General features: G+C 40.2%; 2 protein-coding genes and 1 non-coding gene across 5 annotated transcripts in view; all 3 read right to left on the reverse strand.

Annotated features, from left to right (window-relative positions):
* Positions 1-14,222, reverse strand: part of smap1 (small ArfGAP 1) — a 51,977-nt gene extending 37,755 nt beyond the window's left edge. For both annotated transcript variants that reach the window (XM_018750938.2, XM_018750937.2), the window contains exon 1: positions 13,923-14,222. In XM_018750938.2, the coding sequence (XP_018606454.2) occupies positions 13,923-14,040 (118 nt within the window). In that variant the 5' untranslated portion in view covers positions 14,041-14,222. The remainder of the gene's footprint in view (positions 1-13,922) is intronic.
* On the reverse strand, positions 5,154-5,284 carry LOC114912460 (small Cajal body-specific RNA 14). The gene has a single exon (XR_003798278.1).
* Positions 14,223-15,386: 1,164 nt separating the features above from the next.
* Positions 15,387-21,646, reverse strand: cenpk (centromere protein K). 2 transcript variants are annotated; one of them, XM_018750884.2, is made up of 12 exons: positions 21,565-21,646; positions 21,360-21,383; positions 21,117-21,254; positions 19,615-19,671; positions 19,007-19,070; positions 18,678-18,724; positions 18,090-18,172; positions 17,826-17,924; positions 16,490-16,625; positions 16,314-16,367; positions 16,060-16,196; positions 15,387-15,495 (listed from the first exon to the last, which is right to left on the reverse strand). In XM_018750884.2, exons 1-12 carry the CDS (start codon positions 21,565-21,567, stop codon positions 15,399-15,401), a joined length of 939 nt encoding a protein of 312 aa, XP_018606400.2. In that variant the 5' UTR covers positions 21,568-21,646; the 3' UTR covers positions 15,387-15,398. The 2 variants fall into 2 exon arrangements, with proteins under 2 accessions (XP_018606400.2, XP_029114998.1); XM_029259165.1 differs by lacking the exon at positions 15,387-15,495 and having other exon boundaries at positions 15,851-16,196.
* Between the last annotated feature and the right edge of the window lie 516 nt (positions 21,647-22,162).

A 22,162-nucleotide genomic window follows, 5' to 3' on the forward strand; every position in this document is an offset into this window, starting at 1 on the left:
GGGGCAATAAGGGCACCCAGAAGAAACCCACTCTAAGTGTACAGCATGTAATGGCTATGAAAGAGCTGGATGAGGAGTTCATATACACAGCCATGCAGTATTACAAACTAATTAATGAAGGACTACCTTGTCATGATGACTAATGTTAACTACTGCAGTAATTATGTCTATTTTAATAGGATTTGGTGACGTTTTACCACAAATGGGTGTCAATTTTTGGCTCACTAACTACAACTTTGAGTTATAAGATTGTCATGCGATGGGTTTTTCAGGAATGCACTACTTTCGCAATGCATTCCTGAAAAACCCATGGTATGGGTTATGGCATTTATCTGGTGGCTAGACAGGACAATAGAGAACTCAGCTCTGTCCCAACAGCACTAATGACAAACAGCCAAGATTTGAATATCCAGAAGGAATAATTTAAGACTCATGTTATCCATAAAAATGCACATACATCAAACAACTCATACCTGTACATAGAAATATACACTGCTGCCACCTTTCCACTAGTTTGATAAACAAATAGTTGGGATAATGCATTTCTTCAGTTTCCGTTAGTGGAGATTAAAAATGTAATCCGCTGTAAAAATACATCATTATAATAGAAACAATCTGGATGTTACATTCATCCTTTGCAAAGCAGTCTGCAGTCTTAAGGAAATATGTGACTTTATTGGAGCAGCAGTCTTATTAATTATTAAATCGGTCTGGTTATTATCTTACCATTTAACGCATAACAGGAAAGCATAATACATAATTAGCACAGAGATTACCACAGCTAATTCATTCCAACGAAAGTAAAATGCATTATCAAGCACTATATAGTAATTAAAAGGAATTCATAAATTCCATTTATTTGTTACCGAAAATTCAATTAAAATCCCCATCAATTTTAGCAGCCGTTTATCGCACTGGAGTTCTTGGGACCTGGAATCAATCCCAGAAAGAACAGCAAGGCAGAGAAGCAGCTCGCTGTAGGACACACACCTGCGTTTGCTCAAACAACAAAACATGACAGGCAGTTTTACTTAAAAATCCACAGCTCTTGCCGCACTTTAAAGCAGACATTAAATCAGATTTCACTCCAAATGTGAGACAAGTCTTTACAGGACTGAACGTGATTCATCAAGGATAAGGAATTATTTCATGTCCAGCAGTAAAACACATCTATAGTCCCTTATTATACAGACACTCACCTACATCACACACACCAGTATCAGAACTCTGTATCCAGTTATCCAAACTTTTAGGCATATGAGAAAACTAAATCTACTGTGAAATATCTTCAGTTATAAAACTAATTGATCCACATCACTTGATCAACTAGTCCCAGTAGAGGGACACTCAAGCAGAGGTGCAGTAAGGCTGAAGATGCTGGGAAGAAATGCAATCTCAGTTAATTTACATGATACGCTGTTCTACAAGTTTCCGACTTACTAAAACATCAACATAGTCCTTTTTAAACTATTCCCATGGTTAATTTTGTTTTGTTCCAATTTCTCCACAATGATATTCTATTCATATTATGCTTTCCACACACGTGCGATTCTTAACTGATGAATCTGTTCTGTGAAAATTGTATTAAACCTTGCTGCATACTGTGGTACTCTCCTTAACACATCTCTTCAGCCATGTCAAAAGACTAATAGCAGCATCTTAAACTTGTCAAGACCATAGCTAATATAATAATACATGGTGACGGTTCATTATAACAGAATTTTTTATATATATATATATATATATATATATGTATATATATATATATATATATATATATATATAAAACATTACTAACGGTCGTTTGTGTTTTGGGTCATTTGAGTGAAACTGTGTTGGTACCAGTATGGATTACAGTTTTTCCAGGAAAAAAAAAAAAAAAAAAAAACAGTAATAAGCCTTGTTGGTACCCAGATCTCTGCCAGATAGATTTTTCTCATTAACAAATTAGGTCCCAATATTAAGGAAGGATGTAATTAGTTTTTGAAAGAATGTTGGGATAGTAGCAAGGACTAATCAATCCTTGGCCTATGGGTATCATTCAAAACCTCAAAGAGGTGAAACCAGATCTCTTCATAAGTGCTGCAGAAATGGCATGCTTCCATTAAGCCCCCAAACCTCTCCAGTAACACCTGTGCTCCAGTGCTTGACACTCATATTCACCAACAAAAAGCATTATCCTCCATCCAATACACCACATCCACCGATCCTGTACCCCCCACATGCTCAACTACAGGCAATATTGGCTGACCGGCAGATAACTTCCCAATGCAAGAAGTGGAGAGCAGGCAGCTGATGGGTGAATCTAAAGGAGGCCATCTCTCCAAAAGGAAAGGGTCACCTTCAAAGCGTCGACAACACAACCCCCCCCCCCCCACATCTACACTGCCTGCAGCATACCCACGAGTGGGCGTGTGTAGCTAACAGCGAGCTGGCAGGTTCGCTCAGACAGCTCAGCCAGCTCAGCCCCCCCATCACCCAGCTCTCCATCGACAGCGGCACAACAAACACTTTCTCATCCATAGCCACTCACACAAAGGTGATGCGTATCGAGCTGGATGTTTTTCCAAGCGCTCCGAAATTCAATACTGTTAGGAGTGCGTCATCTCCCAGAAGCAGGCGAGCCTGCAGAAGTCTCTAACAGATCGAAGGTGTGCGAATGTGTCTGTGTATGAAGTCTTGTCCATGCCATATGGCAGCCCTGATACCGGGGCTGTTCGGACCACACTTTGATCCACAAACAGAGGACAGTGAAGTTGTGCCCAGCCACACTATTTATTAGCAGAGTATTTACTTGTGATGAATTATTTACTTGCCAGATGCTTTTATTCAAAATTAATAAAAATTTTGTTTTAACCATTTATGTTCCAGAACAGTTAGTAGATGATAGGAAGCAACTTCCAACAGTAATGCAAGCTCTTGTCCAATGGTGCACTGAAACCTTCCTCAGGAACAGGAAACCTCTCATCTTACAGGATGTGCAGATATGTTAATGGAATATGAATTAAGAGGGTGCTTTAACAAGATACCAAGCATATTTTTAAATAATGAGGATTTAAAAAAAAAAAAAAAAAAAAAAAAAAAAAAAAAAAAAAAAAACTATTTCAGGCATTCCACTTGAACAATTTTCAGTTAAAGATCTCTTGCACCATCTAGTGGTTACATAAGTCAACAGCAGTGAAAGAAGGGCAGTCCAGCTAACAGGAGGCATTAAAAACCAAATAGTTAGCCATGAAAATAAGTTCACAGGAACACTGAACAGATCACAATAAGACTTAGAGCAAAAAAAAAAAAAAACAAAAAAAAAAAACTGGACAGCTGTTCCTTTACATCAGCCATGACATGTCTCAATACAATGGATAACAAATTCCTACAAATTATCTCCAACAGCAGACCGTCTTATTCCCCCAATCATTTTATTAGTAAATATATTTTTAAAATACTAGTGTGAAAATCAAGCAAACACCCAGGTTTTCTAATGGGCTGAAGCAGGAAATATTACTCTCTCACACACACACACACACACACACACACACACACACACACACACACAGGCTGAAGCCGCTTGTCCCAAGTGGGGTCGCGGTGAGCCGGAGCCTAACCCAGCAACACAGAGCGCAAGGCTGGAGGGGGAGGGGACACACCCAGGACAGGATGCCAGTCCGTCACAAGGGACTCCAAGCGGGACTCAAATCCCAGACCCATCAGAGAGCAGGACCCGGCCAAGCCCACCACGCCACCTTTTAAAAATAATGTTCAGCAGCAAATGAAGAACTGACATTTAAAAGGGAATTGAAAAAGAGAATGTGGATTCTGCTGAAGTGGAAAGACCAGCTTGTCCAACAACACTCACTGGGAGGACACCCTGTTCTCCAAAAACACATACACTCACTGAGCACTTTATTAGGTACACTATACTAGTACTGGGTAGGGCCTCCCTTTTCCCTCAAAACAGCCTCAATTCTTAGTGACATTGATTGCACAAGATGTTGGACCAGAATATCAAAGGAGTGCTTCCATGTTGACATGATTGCATCACGCAATTTCTGCAGATTTGTCATCTGCACGTTCATGGTGCAAATCTCCCATTCTACCACAACCCAGAGGTGTGGTATTGGATTCAGATATGGTGACTGGAAAGGCCACTGAAGAACACTGAACTCATTGTCATGTTCATTAAACCAGTTTGACACAACTTTTGCTTTGTGACATGGTGCGTTATCATGCTGGAAGTAGCCATTAGAGGATGGGTAATTTGTGGCCATAAAGGGATGCACATGGTTAGCAATAATACTCAAATAGGCTGTAGTATTCAAGTGATGACTGACTGGCGTTAATGTGCCCAAAGTTCGCCAAGAAAACGTTCCCCACACCATTGCACCTCCACCAGCGTGGACTGTTGCCACACAGCATGTTGGGTCCATGGATTCATGTTGCTGACGCTAAATTCTGACCCTACCATCTGTGTGCCTCAGCAGAAATCGAGAATCATCAGACCATGCTACGTTTTTCCAATCTTCAACTGTTCAGTTTTGGTGAGTCTGTGCCCACTGCAGCCTCAACTTCCTGTTCTAGGCTGACAGTAGTGGAACCCAACCTGGACTTCTGCTGTTGCAGACCATCCGGCTCAAGGTTTGACGTGTTTGTGCATTCCAAGATGCTTTTCTGTTCACCACAGTTATAAAGAGTGGTTATCTGCGTGACTGTAACCTTTCTATCAGCTCAAACCAGTCTGGCCATTCTCTGACCTCTCATCAACACAGCATTTCCATCCACATAACTGCTGCTCACTGGATGTTTTTTTTTTTTTTTTTTCCCCTTCACACCAATCTGAGTAAACTCGAGAAGCCGTTGTGCATGAAATCCAAGACATGAACAGTTACAGCCAAAGTTTATCTTAGGGAGCTGACACGTCAGAAAAAGAAGAGAAACACACTGCCAGTTCTGCTCACAAAAGTCCTGGGACAGTGATCTGCTGGGAACCTTACATGGGGGTTTGAACCTCCAATTTTAGCACATGCAGGATCTCAAGAGAGACAGCCTCTGTATAATCAAATTTGAAGGTAGGAACTGAAAAGTAAGTAGAGAACAAAAGTGAGAGGCAGAGAGAAGCCCCAGATTTGCTGGAAGACTATTAATGAGGTAAGGCTTGGTGTGTATGGAACCATCGCACAGGCAACCTAATACCTGGAAAGGGCCTGTCGGCAGGAACCAACTTTGCTCTGCGTGGAAGCCTAGGCTACAGCACATTGTCCAGAGCTGTAGCCAAGAACAGGACCACCACGCAACAGCCCTTGCTCAACTGCTAAAGGCAGATGAATTGCCCCCTTTCTGCTGAACCCAGGAGCAAACGAACAGGTCTTCCTCTTGATGTAGAAAAGGCATTTGATGGAGAGACTTAAGATATGTAACAGTTTTGTTTACCTAATTAAGCCCTTATATGCAAGACCTTCTCGCAAGTCAATACAAATGGATTTCTGTCAAAGTTTCTCAGTTGGATGTCGAAGCCAGCAAAGCTGATCCCTCTCCCTTTTACTATTCACACATATGACTGAACCTTTTGCAAATGCTATAAGAAGCAATAACACCACATCCAGTATAAGAGTAGGAAAGGAGGACCATAACATTTCCTTACATGCTGATGATGTGAACCTATCTATACCTGAGTAATCCTGGAGCAGACCAGACAGTTAAGGGGATATCTTATTGTAGTAAACTTGCAGCTTATTATAAATAAAATAAAAATAAAAAAAATCCATCTCTGCTTATGCAACTGAATACTAAATTGCAATCGGCATTTCTCCTTCAAACTGGCAAACTCTGGTTTTCGAATACCTAGGAATTGTTATTCTTGATTTTGAGCATCTTATAGAAAAAAAAAACTACTCGGCACTAATTAAGAACATTAAAGAGGACCTTTATGGACCACTCTACCAATTTCAACATTTCATAGAACTGACAACATATTTAACTTCATCTGCCATACCCATTTCAAAATATACCCTGCTACTTCAGATTTTAACAGACACAAATAAATGTAGAAATCAAGGTAACAACAGAAGATCAAGAATTAAAGTCTCCAAATGTTGTCAACCAAAAGACAAGGGTGGGACTTTACAAAATATGAAATTTAGGGGGAGGGGCACGGTGGCGCAGTGGGTTTGACCGGGTTCTGCTCTCTGGTAGGTCTGGGGTTCGAGTGCAGCTTGGGGTGCCTTGCAACGGACTGGCATCCCATCCTGGGTGTGTCCCCCTCCAGCCTTGCACACTGTGTTGCTGGGTTAGGCTCCGACTCCCTGCGACCCTGCTTGAGAAAAGCAGTTTCAGACAATGTGTGTGTGTGTGAGAGAGAGAGAGAGAGAGAGAGAGAGAGAGAGAGAGAGAGAGAGAGAGAGATTTGGGGGGCACAAAATTAAGTTCCAGGCTAGACCAGATTCTCTGTGGGCAGGTATGGAGTTTGCATCATGACATGCAAGCCTTGTCTGAAAGGGTGTTGTATATATTGTTTTAATTTACATAGCAACGATGGTAAATTTCAGCCTCTTAAAAACTTAACTTCTATAAACACCTGCAATGACAAACTTTATTACAGCCCTAGAAAAGAAGACTACAGACAGAATTAACTAAAGCTGTAAAACAGCTCATTACACCAAACAACTCCAGGGTCATTAGCTCCGCATTATAGAGCATTTTATCCAACATTGGTACTGGCCCTTACGACGTGTTGAGGGAGACATGGAAACAGGACCTTGTCTTGACTTGTCTTTTAGTCATTACAAATGGTGATCTATATGTGATAACGTCTTCCCTACCTGCGCTTCCTTATACATGCAGAAACAAACCTAAGCTCATTCATAGAATCTACCCTACTCCAGTGAGTCTTTACAGGATGTTCCCTGGGACATCTCAGCTGTATCTGAAATGCAAAGCCTCTCCGGGCACTCATTTATTGTAGAAATGCAATGAGATAGAAACTTACTGGACTGAGAATTCACACAACCATTCAAAAATTCTCTTCATTACATATGTAGACTGACAACTGCTACATACTTAACGTGGAAACATTCTGATGTGGTCCACCCCAGAAGTTCCCTCTGTAAATATGTGGATGAGTGTTTAAATTTCTCCCACTGGAAAAATGAACAGCTGATTTACATGACAAATCCAAGGAAGTCTGGAAGGTTTGGCAACCATTCTGGAAATTATTCTAATGTGCTACAAGAGCACACCTGTGATATTTACCCTTTTGTTCTTTAATCCAACTCTTTGTACGTGGATGTATTTGCAGTCCCTCGGTAAACTGTGCGTTACCATGACCCTGTGCTGTCAAAAAAAAAAAAAGCTGGATGTCAGACGAGCTTTCAGAAAAGCTAATACTACGAAGCTACAGGATCTGCACTTTATATAAAATGTAACCAAGGTTGGGGAAGACTCTGAAGATAGAAACTTCACATTTTTTTCTTGCTTTATGGCATTACACTGAGCACAAATGCACAATAAGGATTTAGGTACCCTGAAGCAATGCAGTCTCCTCTCAATATGACCGAAACGCTCTTTTATCCTTCCCTCTGTTGGCTTTTTCTAGCATTCTAGTGATTCTATTTCTACACCCGTGACTCATCTCCTGAAGGACAGCCAGCACTTTCAAGGGCAGGAATGCACTGGAGCCAAACAAGAGGCTCTAGGGGTCCAGTCTGAGTGTTCTTATTTGTGTTTTCTTATTTACGTGTCAACCGGCATGCCCTCTCAACCAGAGCGATGTACAAACAGCACAGAATGCTACAGTGGAAGGCATCTGAAACGAAGAGCTATAAAGGCAGCAAGACCAGGTACGCATTCTGAAATACAAGCCTTGTAAGTGGATAAAATGCATTGTTCTTACAGTCAGCCTAATCAAGGAAAAGTAGCATTCCTAACAACAAACAACTTGGTTCTGTACATTTTGTGACTAACATTACAAGATGGAGTGATGAGCTCACTCCTTCTGGGGACATGTCCAGGAGAAGAGTATGGAGGGTATGGCCAGACCTTGTGGTAATGCTGGTGGTGAACATAAGGGTGAATTGGGATATCTGGGTGCCAACCCATATGTACTGACCAGGGATCCAGCGCCAGCTGCTTCGCAGTAACACAGGTTTGGGGGATGGCCATCGTAGACGTGTAAAGGGAGGTGGGATTGGAGCAAGTTCGGGAAGGCTGATTGATTTATAGCGATGTGCAGCCGAGACTGGGAGGTCAGGTGGCAGAAGGCTGTCACACACGAGTATATGTCAGCACCTGTGCATCAACATGCAGGTGTGCTTTCGTCATGCTTTTCATCCTTGCCTGTGAGCACCTGAAATTCCTTTCAGAATGATTACTGAGATATTTACCTATTATTTTACTGAAATCTGAGTTAGTTAACACCCTTCTGTTGAAACAATACTGTCCAGAGGTTAAAATTAAGATAGAGCAGGGCGTAACAGATTTCAGTGCATGCCTCTCATACAAAGGAAGCAAAAGCAGTACCACCAAGTACCTCAACAAATCTTGTTTCCATTTTTATAAAAACAAACTTTCAAGCTGTTTTCACAAAGCAGTGCCACAGAAAAACTCCCAGTCAGCAAAGCCACCAAAGACTCCACCCACAGCAGCTCTTGAATTCTTTTCAACAGACCCGAAACATATGACATTACAGTTTCTAGATCCAAACTATTCCTAGTGACTACTTATTGCATATATTAGACATTTATTCCATATAGCATTTGGTTACTAACAGAAACAAAGGCTATGATTTCAAGGTGCAAAATTTTCAGTGTAAAAACACCTGGACTAAATACATTTGAAGTTCAAGAAAGCCAAGATAGCTACTTTTCTCAAAGCAATATTCAAAGTGGACATTCACAAAACCATTTTAAGATTAAACAATGACCTAGTTATAGATGCATATATCTGGGCAAAGCATAAAACAGAAGGGGGGGGGGGAATGAGACTGGCTTTGTGCCAGCCCCATTAGCAAGCAGGCAAGCAATGGAGCAGACTACTGTGCTGTACATTTTACAGCAATTTCCCACTAATCGCTAAAACAATTTATTTCATGTTCATTTTTCACCACTTCCAGTTGTCCTGAAGTGTCCATTATGATCAAATTCTTGGAAATGCTCATCAATTGGTTCTCCCTTATGGCAAGGCAGCAGAAGAAACCTTCTTTGCAGGAAAGGAAAGAAATTAAGAGCAGGTTTTTCAAGTGACTAATTAAGCCAACAAACAGCTGGGAGGCATGCGCAGCTATGACACACCAAGAATTTAATATTGCACAGGTAAAATGTACTATTGTTACAAGAGCAAATCATTTGAGGAAGCATGTAAGTTTAATGAATGAGGGATTTAGGCAACATCTAAAATCCTGCCCAGTCATAATACCTTCAACATTTAGCCTGCAGCAGCTTCCTGTGCCTTCTAACGTGGCAACACTGAACAGTAAATGCATGTTCATGTCAAGAGATCATGAACACTGATTTGCCGTGAATGCATTGCTAGAGTTTTCCTGTTGATTTAATCAACGAATACTTGAAAAAGCAGTATACCCATGTGAAGCATCTGCCTCCAGATGACTACCAGCACCCCGAACCACCGCAATGCCATGAGGAAGACCTGCTATGCAACTCCAGCTGGCATTAAAGGGGGTACGGTGAGATTAATCATGCAGACCAACCCACTGTTGGGTAGTAATTGTAATATATCACAGGACTGCCTGGTTCCACCCTGTCACAAACTGGTTCCATGTAGCTAGGTGGCACAGAAGCACAGCTAGAAGAACTCTTGTCTCTCTGTCTGGGCAGCATGAGACAACGTGGTTGCGTTCTTCCCATGTCCCTGCAGGTTTCCTCCCCCAGTCAAGACATGTGCTTCCAGTGAACTGGTGACTGTGAATTGCCCTTAATGTCTTGCATTGCAGTGATGTGCACGAGTGACTGACTGTTGCTAGTATACTGTAGTGGATCTACCACTGTAAGTCACCTTAGATGGAAAGGCGTGAGTCAAATACAACATAACATTCATCTTAAGTCACATTGGACAAAAGTTTCTGCTAAATGAATAAATGTAATGTAAATGTAACTGGAGAAAATTAAGTTTGTTTTAACTAAGGATAAGTCGTGTCAGCTGCAGAAATTCTAAGATGACAACTGTTGGGGTGCATTAGGGATGAGCAGGGGGAGAAGTACAGGAACCTGCTGAAGGATTTTGTTGGGGGGCAAACAGTGGCAGCTTAAAACTGCAGAGACTAAGGAAATGCTGGAAGACTTACGGAGGCTCAAAAGTTTAGTTTCTCTTGTGAGGACTGAGATGAAAGTAGTGGGGATACACAAGTACCTAGGACTGTAACTGGACAACAGGCTAGAATAGATATGCAACACTGAGGCCCTGTAGAAGAAAGGACAAAGTCAGCCTTACGTTCTAAGGAGGCTCAGGTCCTCCGGAGTATGAAGGTCATTGCTGACAATGCTCTACCAGTAGCCACTCAATCTTTTGTGCGGTGAGATGTTGGGGCAGTAGCATCTGAACATGAGATGCAAACGGACTGAGCAAGTTAACGAGGAAGGCTTGCTCAGTACTGTTAGTGAAGCTGTGCTGCTTGGTGAAGGTCACAGAGACAGACTCTGCATAAACTCCAGTCCATCATGGCCGACAGCCCACATCCTCACACACCAACATAGTAAAACGAGTACGTTCAGCAATAGGCTGGTCCTGTTGCAGTACTACCACAGGTCATTTCCACCAGTAGCCAGCAAGTTCTACAATGAGCCCACATATTGTCAGGGATGATCTCTTAATGACCGAGTAGCACCGAGCTTTCTCTGTATCCCAGCACACTGTGCATTACCTCACTTCAATCCACTGCTCCTTCACATTTAAATGTTTGCCTATTTACTTGCTAAATTATTGATCTGGCTATATATTTCACTTGCTGAAATTTTCTACTTTACTCCATTTGGTTACTTGAAATGTGCATGTATGTCCACAAATGCCACATGTAGTGCAGCAACTGAAGTGAATTTCTCTGTGGAATAAAGGTTCATTCATTAATTCAAAACAGCACAGGCTCAAATTCCAGAAGGATGATGCTGCATCTTCAAGACAAATCAATGCATAATGATATTAATCACAAAAGGTAGCTCTAAGAACGGATTTTTCAAGAACACAAAAAAATGTTCCAAATCAGCTGCATGAAAAGGAATGAAAACTCAGCAATAACCTTTCGCAAAGTCTGAAAAACCAGAGGACTAACAGGATACATAAGGCACCACACACTGTATCAAGGGAGCAAGTAAAATACCGTGAAATTACTGTGTTGTGTCATCAAATTGGGACCTGCTCCATCAGCTGGCGGAAATGTCTGTAGCAGCTGAGGAAGGAACTTAAGAACAAGTCCAAGCAGAGTGTTTGTCCCATTGAGGAAACCAGTAAGCCAGGGCAGTGGAACAGATCCCTTTCTTGCATTCTGCAGTGTCAGTCGAGAGACAAAAGCTTGCCCCGTTCACAGAGCTCAGTCTGTACTAAGGACCCAAGCCATTTAGAGTTCCACAACTCATCTGCATGAACCCCATGTATGCGCTTTGGCAGGATTACTAAAAGAATGGCGCATTCACACAACACTCATTGTTTGTGTGGGCTCTGACCCTTGCTTTAGTCATTCTCTGGTCTGTAGTGTGACCGCTTAATGAATGTGGCAGTGCATGAATATGCTGGAGTTCAACTTTTTCTGAGGATCTGTGGACTTCCAGTCCCACAAGGTATATCTGATGACAAAAAAAAAAAAAAAAACCCACACGATCTGACACTCATGTCAAAAGACAATTGACAGTTTAAGAACTGTAAGGAGACCAAGACCAAAAGGGACATTTCTACAAGTGGAAGGGGTTTTTTTTTTTTTTGGCTGAGAGTCCATTAAACACGAATGTATCATGTGACGGTAAAACCTTATATTTATATGATGCAAGAAAGCCTGGGTTATTCTGAGAGAACAAAGAAAAAAAATACAAGCACAATAGTCAAATTGTGTGTCTTTCTAGATGTGCCATTTACAATTATCATCAATGGCAGAATATTCTACATTTTAAAGACTTCTGTCATATGCAGTTTTTTTCCATAACCCTCAAAACACTGTTTGGCAACAATTCTTACCATAGACTGTTACAATTAAAACCAAACATTTTCTTTGCAAGATAGCCCAATACAGGTTACTGGTGCTGAAAATTTTACAGAATGCGTTAATCATGGCGTTACATTATTCTTATATATCCTTATTTAGAGTTGCAGTGGGTAAGGACCTTATTGCCACATTTGTTAGTGAACGTCACTGAATATTGGTCAAGTTTACACACTAATCATTTTACCAACGTAAAAAAATATATAGAAAAAGTAAACAGTACAACACTGACTAATTTGTCTTTGAATAATATGCTGTCCTTTTGAAATGCCATTACTTTCTCACCACTTTCCGCAGGGTCTTTATTACACTGGGTAAAAAACAGGATTTTGGTAGGAAAACCCAACCTTAAACATGCGAAAACAAGACAACTTGTTCTGCATTCTACCCAAAGCAGATAAAGGAACTCTTTAAATAACATTCCATGTGCCCAAAACTGCTAAGTTTTACCCACTAATCCCCTGCACCCAGTTATAATAACAGTGTCATCAAATTCAGCTAAATAAGGATCCGAGCAGCTATAGAAGACAAATGGGCACCAAGTTCCGTTAAAGTGCCCAAGTAAACTGTCCCAGCTTGTTGACTATACAGCGACGACTGCATTCTGTTCACTCTGCAAGGCCAGAGCACACCAGGCAAATGTGAAATATTCATGAGAGGATGTGTCAGACTACATCCCTTGTTCTACTTCTGGAAAAACCCAAGCCACCTGATGCTAAATTCAACCACAAGAACCTCATGGATGTACCTTAGCAGTTATTTCAAAAAGGAAACGGGAAGAGAAAAAAAAAAAAAAACACACACACTCAGGGAAGTCAGGGAAACTCCTTCACACGAACAATGAAAAGAGGAACACAGGGCACCCAACAACTGGGTGCAGAGAAGATTAGTGAGGATTATATAGTAAGAAGTGGCACCTGGTGCTTGCCGGATCTTCTACCTAGTTTATCAACTGGATTATCATTAACCATTATTTATCTGACAAATTACAATTTACAACTTTAGACATGCAATACTACTTACTCATTCATAAAGCAGGACAGTTTTACTGTACCAAATCAGGGAAAAGTACTTTACTCAAGGGTAGTGCAGAAAGAGGAGGAGGATTGATACAACAGTCCTAACCAATATGTACCCAAAAACGCTTCCTGGATCCTGTGCTGCTACTCAGCAGAATGACAGATGTGATAAAATATAGATTAGAGGAGTAGACATGGTTACGCCGTGGACCTCCGAACGATCGATTTGTGGCCACTTTACCTTGATTTAACACAGTGCCTTTAGTTTACACAGCAATGAGGAAAGGCTGAAGTCCGGGGTGTCTTTCATCTCATTAATATATAATAGGAAATCAGTAAGACGACAACGGGGGGGGGGGGTGTGTGACGTGTACAGCCTGAAGGAAAAGGAGTGCCGGTGGTGGTGTGGCATTCCTTTACATTCACAAAAGGGAACAACCCCGTCCCATCACATGTGATTCCTCACTGGGATTTAGACTCATCTACGAGATTGGTACATGATGAAATGAATGAAAATGGGCCAGGGAGGTCCAGTACAGTACAGCTTAACCGGCGTTACGGGATGTAATTGTGCGAGTGAAACGTGACATCACTCAAGCTACAACGCCGGGAGATCATCCGAACGAAAGGCTGGAAATAACGTTAGCGACAGGGCGTTGACGTTGTTATATATATAATTATCGTTTAAAGTACGAAAAACAGTGAGGCTGTACCTTTGGCTTCGCAGTCGGCACAGTACTTGTTGTCCTCCTCTCGCAGCATTTTGGCTAGAATCGCCTGGTGCTGCTCATTCAGCTTCTGGGCCTTTTCCCGCTCCGAGCGCGTCGCCATGGCTCCGCTTCTGCCTTTTCCTGCCGAAATACAGATCTTACAAACCGCGCTGTTAAATGAGGCTGGCGGAAAGAAATATCATTCCCCGTGGGGCACACTGCAATCGGCTGTAACCGTAAAGCCAGCAGCGTCAGACAGTCCGGCTCAAATCGGGGGGTGAAAGCACCCGGAAGCGGAAGCGGAAGTTGAGCCGGTCGCATCGGCAGATAGCGACAGCTTGCGTGATGACGCACTTCCTTGTAAAGTTCGATGTTGAATGGCAATGGAATACAGAACGTCAGCAGAAACCATTTCATATTTTGAAAGCGTAAATGTACAGTTAATATGAAGAATAAACTATTTTCTTGGTTCTGTTATTGTGTATATTTGTACGAATCATTTCGTGGTTGCCGGTGTTTACGTACGTCATGATTTTACAGGTTCATACAGCTTCACCGAGGACGGCGCCGATGTCCAACCAACCCTGCGTGTGGAAATGTGGTTCCAAGAATCTAAAAAGCATTGCAAATTTGTCTTGATTGGTAAATTTTATATCCATAAAGTTAAAACTAATACATTTTAACTTAAAGTTTGAACCTCAGTTTATTAAAGATGTATGCCATAATTTAAGTTATAAGCAATTATTTAAAACATCTGTATGAGTGAAACGGACCAGCTGTTTTGTCAGTTTCAGCTTTTGAATATAATACATATTTACTGTATTTGACTGTTCTGTACTGTTTCTATTCAGCGCAAAAATCATTGAAACAGGCCTTTTGTGTCAAAGTAATAAGAGGTCCAGTCACTGAATTACAATTTAGTAGGACAAACACCTTTTAAGTTTCATATAAGATAATAAAGAGCTACCAAAAATGTCAAATAATCCAAATTAAGTCAAAATCAAAGTCTTGCTTATTACATTGATGACACAAAAGACAAGAGTCCATGCTCCACAAATTCTGGAATAAATTATCAGGTTCTGTCAAAAAAGATTTTAGGTGAATAGTGTCTTCATGACCAAGTTTTAAAGTCAAATTTCAGTACAGTTTCCTTTGTACAGTAATATCTTTGTGCCCTGTAGTTTTTTTTTCCCTAGATTCACAAGCCCTGACATAAGTATTTTGGTAATATTTTATGATACACAAAATTATGAATTGGTAACACAGATATTTAAAATTTTCAAGTTTTGCCACAATTAATAACACAATACTTCAATTAAAAATGTTAGAAGCAGTCTAACAGTAGTGGGAAGCTTGTCTGTTTTTACATTTCTAAGCAGTTTCTTTCAAAGTAAAGAAAAATTAGTCAAATTACTCAAAATTCATTTTACTGAGTTCATTTTTGTTTTTAAAGAGTGCTCTCGTTGGGTGATCACACAGCTAAAGAAGATTACAACAAATTCTCCTTTGTTCCATACCTATGCATCCATTAATTAGCTCTTCTCCAACAAAGGGTTGCTGTGGTCCAAAGTCTATGCTAAAACAATGGATGTGAGGCAGGATACATATTAGATGAGATTGTAGTCTGTTCCAAGGCGATCACATACACTTATTCAGTCACCTCTTGTACTCAAAAAGTTAAAACCGCATATAAAATATTACAATCCACAATTCAAAAGAGTAATACGAAATACAGCTGTACTATATTTATGTTATACAAAAGTATGTAATATGAAAACCATCTGAATATTGTGAAGGCTGTCCTGGGTAGTAAAAACCTAAACTGCTTCTACATTGTTTGTCAAGTTTACTTTATTTCATCAAACTTTAATAGCAATATGTAAGAAGTGAGTATGGTACAAATGTAGTATGTATATATACATGAAGCACAATGTAACACATATAGGATGAATATATAGAAATGTAAAAGTAGAATATAATATTTCAAGGTCAAATCCCCTGTAAAAGCAACCACCTAAGTACATTTTATGCACATCATTTCAAAACACATGAAACAGCAATGACCATGACATGATAAATGAACAAGGGCTAGATTATTCTTTTTTGTTTTTTTGAGAATTTCTAATAAAATGCTTCCAACCGAATTCTGCAGTAGTCATCAGGATGCCTTGAGGCAATTCCATATCGAAGCAGCATCTCTATGTATGGAGGCCAAAACGTCTCATCAATGACCACATAAGGTTCATGTGGCGTTTCCACTGTTTTGTTCATTAGAAGCTGTTGGGAAAACAACAAATGTCAAGACTCTCACATTAAAAACTTACCCAAGGTACTTTACATTAACCATGACAGACAAGATAGGATAGACATTAGGAACAGCTGCTCATATCATACCTCAAGAATATTGTGCAGTGAAATAAGATCTTTCCTTGGTTCCATGGAACTGTTCTGAAAGAAAAAGCAGAAAATTAAATCCTCAACATTTCTTAAACAACAATGGCATAGAAATAGGTCTAGAAATGAATTGACAGTGGTATTTAAATTGTCATGTCTAAAACCAGAGAACTAACCTTCTTCTTCTTGTTTGTATTTCCTGCCTGTTGAGGAAGTGGAAAGTGTTCCTCCAGGACGTCACTTAATGTATCCAGCAAATGATCCTGGTATTCTTTTACTTTTTGGATTTTCTTTTTCATATCATGCAGCACACTGAAAGATTTTCTTGTTTATGTCAGTCTGAAGGACACCATTGTTATGCAATGATCAAGTGCAATGTTTCAGCGGTTGCCAAACAATTAAATCTTCCACAACTCAACTTCATGTACATTTGTGTGTATGTTACTGTTAACTTGAACGAAATTGTATCATCCACAAGATGATTGTTATGCGCACAGCCCTCGACTTTGGATGGGGTTTTGTTCCAAGAACATAGCGAGTTGACTTTGCTGCAAATGCTGTATTATATAAACCATAAAAATGTATCAACAATTAAGATCGATTAATGCTACATTGTGTAGTTGGATTTTGTCATTTTAACTAATTTCACATATTTGTATTAAAATACATATATTGAAAAACTAAAATTCTAAATGTTTAACCTTTACTTTTCTGCAGAACCACACTCACATTTTAAACTGCTAGCCACTGTAAACAAAAAAGTAACTTCAATAGAATCACAAACTAAACAGTCTTTACATAAAATGCTTTTGTAAATAAAATGCAATGACTGACAGATGCACTGACACACAATGACCATAAAACAGATGAAGCTGATATCGTTAGATGTTACGACCAAATGTTAGGACTGTCACTGGGCGGCACAAGGGACAGCGAGTAGTGCTGCTGTCTCACAGCGCCTGGGTGGTGCGAGAGAACATAGGTTTGATCCCCGCTCAATCTGTGTGGAGTTTGCATGCTCCTCCGGGTGCTCCGGTTTCCTCCCACAGTCCAAAGAGATGCTGTTCAGGTTCCCCCATAGTGAGCAAGTGTCACGGAGTGAGTGTGTTTCACTGATGCATGGATGAGTAACCCCTTGTAAGTAGTTTATCTAGCAATGTAGTCACCTTGGTGAATGAGGTGTGTGGGTTAGTAACACTACATAGTATCCGTTGTAAGTTGCTTTGGACAAAAGCATCTGCTAAGTGAATAAATGTAAAGATAATATAATAGGGTTAATAAGTATGGGTTGTCATAACTGACATGTTGTACTATATTTTGAGGACTACCTGAAAATAGTAGTGTTATTACTACTGCAACTAATAGCTATATCAACATAATGCACAGCTGCATTGTTTGTAAATTTTTTGTAGTACTGCAGACAGTGTGCATTTTTTTTCAAGCTGTTATATTTATCCATTTTAATTTGATTAAATTCAGGCAAGGTACCTTGATCATGATATTGTACGATACCTTGTTTCAGATAACTTGTCGTTTTCCTGTTGCAATGCAGTTACTTGTTCAGTGACAGCCATTAATACCTCTCTTTTTTCTTCTAACCACTTCTGCTCACTGTAAAAGGAAAAAAAAAATTAACATAATTCCTTATGGTGCAATTGTTTACAGCAAGCCACAAATGAAAAAGGTTTTTGATTATATTAATACCTTTAAACATGTATATTACAATCAGTTCAATTTAAAATTTTGTTGTGTTATCAAGCTCAAGGCAATGTATACCTTTTTAAAACTTCTTTCAGTTTATTCCTCTTTGCTTGAGAACAAGAGAAAACCATCTCAAGTTGTGTGTTTAGCTGCAACAACTGGAAAAGACAGTGATAAGAACACTGAAAACAAACATCACAAAAGTCAAGAGAAAAATTGTTGCACTACCTCCTGTGTTTTGATTTCTTTTTTATTACATACTTCATGAACTGAAATATTAAGAAAGATGTCAGGGTTTCATCTTAGCACTTTTCAAGCAATGCAACGCCTTGGTAAAAATACTGCTATGCTATAAGTGGACTTTCTGAAAAATCAGAAAAGATGCATTTCCCAAGGTCATCTGCACCCATCTCACTGAAAACTACAACAGATGCAGGTTATATTTTTGTTAACCACTGTCATTTGCCACAGGAAAAAAGAAAAAAAATCATTCTGGATTTAGCACTAGACAGCCCTGAATAAGCATTTGTCATCAAAGAAACTCTTCAGAGACTTGTGTCACTTCATTTCATTTTCCATTCTATTATGCACTCTAGTAAACAACATGAAGTTTATTCGGTGCATAACCAAGTTATAAATTCAATTACTATTTTTTAAACTCACCTCTTCTTTTCCAACTGTAAGCAATATTTCAGAGTTTGTAGACAGCACTGAGAACAGAACAGTACCCAGAGTTCAGTTACGTGCCATTCTTTGATTAGCAAATTATTTCAGTCTGTTTTCTACATAGAAGTGCACATCTATAATTATTGTCATGGTATCAATCCAAGGATCCAGATGGATCATGAGTGTGCGTACACTGGGTGGGACAGCAGACCATCATAAACTGACACCTTTACACATTACTCCAAGTTGCAAATGACGGATGAGTCTCCGGACTTACCAAGTGCACAGAAAATGCAGTTAAAAGACACGTTGAACAGAATGCTTACATTTTGGTTCAGTTTCCATCCACTGCTTTAGCTCTGCTGCAAGAGCGTTCACACGGTTCACAGTCTAACAAGAAAAACATTAAAAAAAAAAAACAGAGAATAAAATATTTTTATTATTCACATAAACATCCATGTGGGAAAACTGAACTGCTCATCTAATTCTTTTTCTACAAATAAGCTACAGAATTTAAGTCCAGCTGTGTTCATTGGGCATGTAAACAAGAGGCAAATACAATATTTTAAATTCTCTGGTAACATGTCTGCCTATATTGACACGGGAAGCAGAATACAATAGACCATGGCACCTGCCTGTTATTTTGTACGGCATAGTATCTGAGAGGCATCTCAAAATATCTGGTTATTTGTGAACCAGAGGCACACTGGCCCTACCTGTATGTGATTTGACTTCACTGTAATGTTTGAGCCAGGAGCAAAAGAGGTAAGGTAAAATATACTTTTTGCCACTGACACATTGTCTGTTTTTACATACAAAGCCTTACACATTTGGCTTCTTTTCAGATACACAACACAAATAAATAAAGAAAGCTATTACAGCGTACATGCACTGGTGTGATCAAATTAGAAGGCGTCATTTAGTTTTACCTAACCTCGTCTCTTGAGGTTTCAAGGGAATCAGACTTTGTCATGGTGATTTCGTTTTGCAGCTGAAAAAGAAAACATTATCTCCATGTTAAATATTTTCCTATTTGCTCCATAGACAAATTATGGCACTACCCCAATAACTAATATTTTTTTATTTAGGTGGCATTTGTTCTTCTTTGTTCAGGAAGAATTAAAGTACCTTAAAAGATAATCAACTTTCTACATTATTTACATTTATTCATTCTGCAAAATGCACTTTTCTGCAAAATGACTTCCAATGTTAAGGTCACAATTATTAGTTATAAGCTTACTATTATTTACCCATTTATACAGCTTGCTCAAGAGTACCACAGCCCGAGATGGAACCTGCAACCTTTGAATCTGAAGGCAGCAACCCTAACCACTACACTACAAGCTGCCCCACCTTATTATGGTGCTCAGCAGGGTGTTCTTACTGTATCAATTCAGAGTGAGTGCCTTCATTTACATTTATTCACTTAGCAGACACTTTTCTCCAAAGCAACTTCCAATGAACTCTATGTAGTGTTATCAGCCAACACACCAAGGTGAGATACACTACTTACAATGGGTCACTCATCTATACATCAGTGAAACACAGGGAGTTGAAGGGAGTTGACAGGACTGGAGTATTAGTGAAAACCTTTCAGAAGAAAGGAAAGTAAAGGAAAGATAGAGAACATCCTCACTTGGTCATCAACTTTTTCCACTCCCAGCATTCCCTGTCACTCCTTTCCTCTGTTCTTCACTCTTACCATCATTCCCAGACTCTAACCCTTAATCATGCTTTCTGTTATTTTTTTCTCACTTTCACTCACCTTTCCTTTCACTCATTCACTCTCCATTTCTTTACTCACTCACTACCAAACTCACCACTGCTCTTGCACATTTACTTGCACTTTTCCACACCCTCACTCACACTTTCCTTTAGGCAATCCCTCATTAATTTCCTCCGTAGCACACGTCCTGGTTTACCACTGCCCTCACTCACTCACCGTTGCTTACATTTATTTGTTTAGCAGACGCTTTTCTCCAAAGCAACTTCCAACGAACTCTATGTAGTGTTATCAGCCCACACACCTTATTCACCAAAGTGACTTACACTACTAGACACACTACTATGCCGGGTCACTCATCCATACATCAGTGGAACACACTTTCTCTCTGTCACTCACACACTATGGGTGAACCTGAACAGAATGTCTTTGGACTGTGGGAGGAAACCAGAGCACCTGGAGGAACCCCACGCAGTAAAGACCTTAAACTTTCATGAGGCGTCATGGTGGCACAGCAAGTAGTGCTGCTGTCTCACAGTGCCTGGCTGGTGCGAGAGAACGAGGGTTCGATCCCCCGCTCTGTGGAGTTGCATGTTCTCTCTCTCGTGTGGGATTCAAGGCACCAGCCTCCACCTATTCGTAAACAAAACACTGAAACGCGAAGTGATTTGGATCCCACCTCTCACGTGACCCTGCGAGGCACACGATCTCACCTGCTGCAGCTGGCTGAACTGCTCCTCGCACTCGTCCAGCAGCTGCCCCATCGCGGCCTCCGAGCATCGCATTCCCAGCGCGGCCTGCGGCGGGACGACGCGCGCGCACTCCGCCGCGTGCCTCGCGAGAGCCCTGGCCTGACGCGGACACGACGTCGTGAAAAACAGCCAGGTATTAGAGGATGCGCGACAAAGAAAAAAAGGCTCCCATAGCGTGAAGGCGAGTGCGAGCTGGACACTTACATTGTGCAGGAGCTCGTCCGCGTCCTAACAGACAGGGAGGGAAAGAGCGAAGTGAGTAAAGCCAATGACAGCAGTCGCACTCACGACAAAAAAAAAAACCGCTACTAGCACTGTTTCTGGATTTACGAAACACGCGTCAACCTGCCCGACAACGTTTAAAAGCACACTGCACAAATAAACTGCTGCCATTGATAAGTACACTCACCATATCATATGCAGTAACGTTTCAGAGAAGAGTAGCGTTTGCCTACGTACTTAGTTTCACCATATAAAAATCCCGCCACTGGCCACAAATGTTACGTCATACCGGAAGCGGAAGCGTCTCAATGTGGAAGGCCTTTTTTTTTTTTTTTAAAAAAAACAATGAATGATTCAAACCCAAAACGAGAAAATTAACACAGAAAACCCGGCCCAGGGAAGTATATAAACAATAAAATAAGTAAAATAATAATAATAATAATAATAATAATAATATGAATAATAAAAATAAAACAAAATTCAGGTCGCTCCAATTTGGCTTAAAACCTTGTAACAATTACAATGAATAATTTATCGTTTTAACAACGGCCTTCCCCTTTGTACACGCTTTCTTTTTTGTGCTGTACAGAATCGCTAGGTAAAACAGAGAAAGTAGGTTTTTCTAAACGGAAGATTATTATTACCACCATTGGCAACACACTGACTGAGATAGTTGAATTGATTCTGCGCAGACATAGATATTGTATTAAGTATTGCCGTTTTTAAATATTGAATTAATTCTGTATTTTATATATATGTATATATATTATATATATGGGGGGTCA

Source organism: Scleropages formosus, chromosome 16 (assembly GCF_900964775.1).
Source record: "Scleropages formosus chromosome 16, fSclFor1.1, whole genome shotgun sequence".
Lineage (NCBI taxonomy): Eukaryota > Metazoa > Chordata > Actinopteri > Osteoglossiformes > Osteoglossidae > Scleropages > Scleropages formosus.